General features: G+C 43.8%; 1 protein-coding gene across 4 annotated transcripts in view; it reads left to right on the top strand.

Moving 5' to 3' along the window:
- The window catches only part of CS (citrate synthase), a 53940-nt gene that overhangs the window by 32864 nt on the left and 16971 nt on the right, over positions 1-4105 (top strand). The window contains exon 2 of one of the 4 annotated variants that reach the window (XM_011967236.1): positions 943-1029. The exons of the other annotated variants lie outside the window; for them this stretch is intronic. Coding sequence (XP_011822626.1) covers positions 1027-1029 — 3 coding nt within the window. The 5' untranslated portion in view covers positions 943-1026. The remainder of the gene's footprint in view (positions 1-942; positions 1030-4105) is intronic. 4 annotated transcript variants of the gene reach the window in all.

Genomic DNA, 4105 nt, shown 5'->3' with positions numbered 1-4105 from the left:
CTGGCTAATTTTTTGTATTTTTTTTAATAGAGACGGGGTTTCACCGTGTTAGCCAGGATGGTCTTGATCTCCTGACCTCGTGATCCACCCGCCTCAGCCTCCCAAAGTGCTGGGATTACAGGCATGAGCCACCGCACCCGGCTGCAACAGAACTTTTGAAAAGAGGCAAAGGCAGAGGAGAATAAAGGAAGGTGTTAGTCACCACACCTGGCCTCTTTTAATTTTTATGTTTTTTCATCTTACCACATTTGAGGGCTACAGCCCACTTCTATCAATAATAGCAGATTCACTAGAGGAGTTCTTGTAAGGGTTGGCAACAAATGAGCTCTTAGTGATTGTGGGGGAAAAACCTCTTAGTGATTGTGATAACGCCACCTCCACACTATAGAGAATACTGACTGTCAGACATTGTGAGCCAGGCTCTTGTCTTTGGAAGTAACCCTCTCCAACTCTCCCCATGAAGGAGTTGACCTATTGAGTGAGATGACTGCCTGATTCACCGGAGAGCTGCTGTTCCAGTAAGGTGACTCTACAGGTGGCGTGCATCCAGAAACCAAAAGCCCAACTGTCACACCTCCAGGGTTAGGGGAGAAGCTGGGAGGTAGATGTTCAGGGATGATTCAGAGGTTTGTAATCTACCTGTCTCATCAGTGAATATAACCTGAATGTACTGTTCAGAGCCATTCAGCAGCTTTCTTTGGCAGCCACGCGGTAGAGGAAATGATATGTAGCCTTTGGTGTGACAGTCCTCAAGCACCTCCTGTCTAGAGTCATTTGCTCTGCTGGTGGGTTAGTTAAATTTATTTCTTCTCCCTGAGACTCCTCCCTTCTTGGTCAAGAAGCCCTTAAAAAGAAAACTGGTATCTTTTCCTTGATGGCTGTTTAAAAAAAAAGAAAAGAAAAGAAAGAAAGAAAATTGGGACTTTATTTTGTATTTCACAGCTGGAAGGAATTATCCATTCACCTCTGCCTCAGGCTTGACTGCCTCTTTCCTGGGATCCCACTCCCAGGAAGTTCTGACACTTGATGGTAGGTAATAGGCCAACGCATTTCTAAGAAACAAATATTTACTGAATTCAGCTATGCACAAGGCACTGTTCTAGATGCTTTTATGAATATTATTTTATTTAGTTAACTACTCTGAAATTGGCTTTTATTGTTACCATTTTAGAAATGTAAAAACTGAGACTTAAAAATTAGGTTACATAGCCAAGATAACACAGTGGGAAAGTGGCAGAAAGTTAATTTAGGACTTGGTCCTTGGTAACCCCATATCTAAACTGTTTGGATTCAGTAGGTCTGAGGCCCAAGAAATGTTAATACTTCTGGCGAGGAGGTCACATTTTAAGTAACAAGATTTGACTACTTTTGCATATATATCCTTATTGGAGCCTGAGAATCAGACTCTGAGTTAAGTAGTTTAAGTGTTATCTTAATTATGGAAATGGGAAGATAAATAGTAGTTAATTGTTTTGCTTTGGTTGTCTTAGTTAATTAGTAATGGAGCTAGGACTTAGAACCCAGATTTCCTTTCCTAACTCCAAATCAAGTGCTCTGTACTCTATCTACATCATTAGATGAAGCTGTCCTAAGTTGAATTTTTTCTACTCTACCCTTTTAAGCAATCTTACCAATGAATTGCTGCCTTTAAAATTCCTGTGATATCTTTGTTTTTCTTAAGCTTCAGGTTTAGCAAAAAACATGACTGAACCTGACACCGAAGAGTGCTAGAAAGTGGCTATCGTAGGCCGGGTGCGGTGACTCACGTCTGTAATCCCAGCAGTTAGGGAGGCCGGGGCGGGCGGATCACCAGGTCAGGAGATCGAGACCATCCTGGCTAACACAGTGAAACCCCGTCTCTACTAAAAATACAAAAAAAATTAGCTGGGCATGGTGGCAGGCTCCTGTAGTCCCAGCTGCTTGGGAGGCTAAGGCAGGAGAATGGTGTGAACCTGGAAAGTGGAGCTTGCTGTAAGTGGAGATTGCGCCACTGCACTCCAGCCTGGGTGACAGAGCGAGATTCCGTCTCAAAAAAATTAGAATCCCAGCACTTTGGGAGGCTGAGACGGGCGGATCACAAGGTCAGGAGATCGAGACCATCCTGGCTAACCCAGTGAAACCCTGTCTCTACTAAAAAATACAAAAAAAAAAAACTAGCCGGGCGAGGTGGCGGGCACCTGTAGTCCTAGCTACTCGGGAGGGTAAATCCAGAAGGCGGAGCTTGCAGTGAGCTGAGATCCTGCCACTGCACTCCAGCCTGGGCCACAGAGCGAGACTCCATCTCAAAAAAAAAAAAAAAACAAAAATTAGAAAAAGAAAGTGGCTATCATATTTATTATGTAACAAACACATAGCACTTGGGCTGTGCCAGACACAGTTTTAAATGCTTTGTAAATATTGACACACTTAATCTTCATAACAATCCTTTGAAGCAGGCATTATTATTGTTTCCCCTTATACAGATGCAGAAACTGAGGCACAGAAAGGTTAAATGATTTGGCTAGAGTTAGCCAGTAAGTCGTAGAGAAGTGTAGTAGAAATGATTTTTAGTAGATGTGGGGGTTTTACCATGTTGGCCAGGCTGGTCTCAAACTGACCTCAAGTGATCCGCCCACCCTCCAATTACAACATAAACTACTGCGCCTGGCCAACCATTATAGAAACTTCAAGATGGTTTAGAAATGGAAAAATTATGGAGAGACTTCAACTTTTTTCATATGATGTTCCCTGTAGACTCTTTAAAAATAGAAAGTCTGAGCTGGGCGTGGTGGCTCACGCCTGTAATTCCAGCACTTTGAGAGGCCGAGGTGGATGGATCACGAGGTCAGAAGTTCAAGACCAGTCTGGCCAACATAGTGAAACTCCATCTCTACTAAAAATACAAAAAATTAGCCGGGTGTGTTGGTGTGCACCTGTAATCTTAGCTACTCAGGGGGCTGAGGCAGGAGAATCGCATGAACCCAGGAGACAGAGGTTGCAGTGAGCCAAGATCGTGCCATTGCACTCGAGCCTGGGTTGCAGTGTGAGACTCCTTCTCAACAACAAACAAACAAAAAACAGAAAATCTGCCGGGCACTGTGGCTCATTCCTGTATTCCCAGCACTTTAGGAGGCTGAGGCAAGTAGATCATTTGAGGTCAGGAGTTTGAGACCAGCCTGGCCAACGTGGTGAAACTCTGTCTCTACTAAAAAACTATAAAAATTAGCTGGGCATGGTGGTGGGTGCCTGTAATCCTGGCTACTCGAGAGGCTGAGGCAGGAGAATCGCTTGAACCTGGGAGGCGGAGGTTGCAGGGAGCTGAGATCAAGCCACTGCACTCAGCCTGGGCAACAGAGCAAGATGCTGTCTCAAAACAAAACAGAAAGTCAGCTGGTTGCAGCGGCTCATGCCTGTAATCTCAGCACTAAGGGAGACTGAGGTAGTAGGAGGATCGTTTGAGCCCAGGAGTTCGAAACCAGCCGGGACAATATAGCAAGACCCCTGTCTCTATAAAAAAAAAGTTTAAAATATATAATTTTTTTAAAATCACCACAGCAAACAACCACCCACAATTAAAAGGTCTCCTGCTGGGCTGATGTAGTCTCTGGGACAAGGGGCCTCTATAATAGAGAATCTGTGGGACTTTAAACTGTGGAATAGCTTAAACAAGGTTAACTCTGTAGAACAGTAGTTTGAAGTTATTAGCATGTTTTCTTTGCCCACTTTTTTTGTGAAAGAAAGGAAAAGAAAAAAAGAAAGAGAGAAAGAAAGAACGAGCAAAGTTACATCTTCAGTGCTGGGTTCAGCTTCCTATTTGCCCATGTAGGGTGTAAGGGCTGTGAAGGGCTGTTTGTGCTGCCTATTTCTTGCTCAAATGATCCTCAATAAGAAAGAGGAGACTCTTTAGGAAGTTAAGAAAAGGAGTTAAGGACAGCTCTGGTAACTAGTTGAGGTGTTCCTCCTTTGCTTTAGGAACATACTGGCTTGGTCTGTGCTCTTTGAATTTCCTTTGGATTGATTCTTTTAAAAGTAATCTTTGGGTGGCTCAAGCCTGTAATCTCAGCACTTTGGGAGGCCGAGATGGGTGGATCACGAGGTCAGGAGATCGAGACCATCCTGGCTAACA

The sequence above is a fragment of the Mandrillus leucophaeus genome, unplaced genomic scaffold, assembly GCF_000951045.1.
Source record: "Mandrillus leucophaeus isolate KB7577 unplaced genomic scaffold, Mleu.le_1.0 Scaffold795, whole genome shotgun sequence".
In the NCBI taxonomy this organism is placed as follows: Eukaryota; Metazoa; Chordata; class Mammalia; order Primates; family Cercopithecidae; genus Mandrillus; species Mandrillus leucophaeus.
Note: the sequence above shows the minus strand (reverse complement) of the source record. Positions and strands in the feature narration are given on the sequence as shown.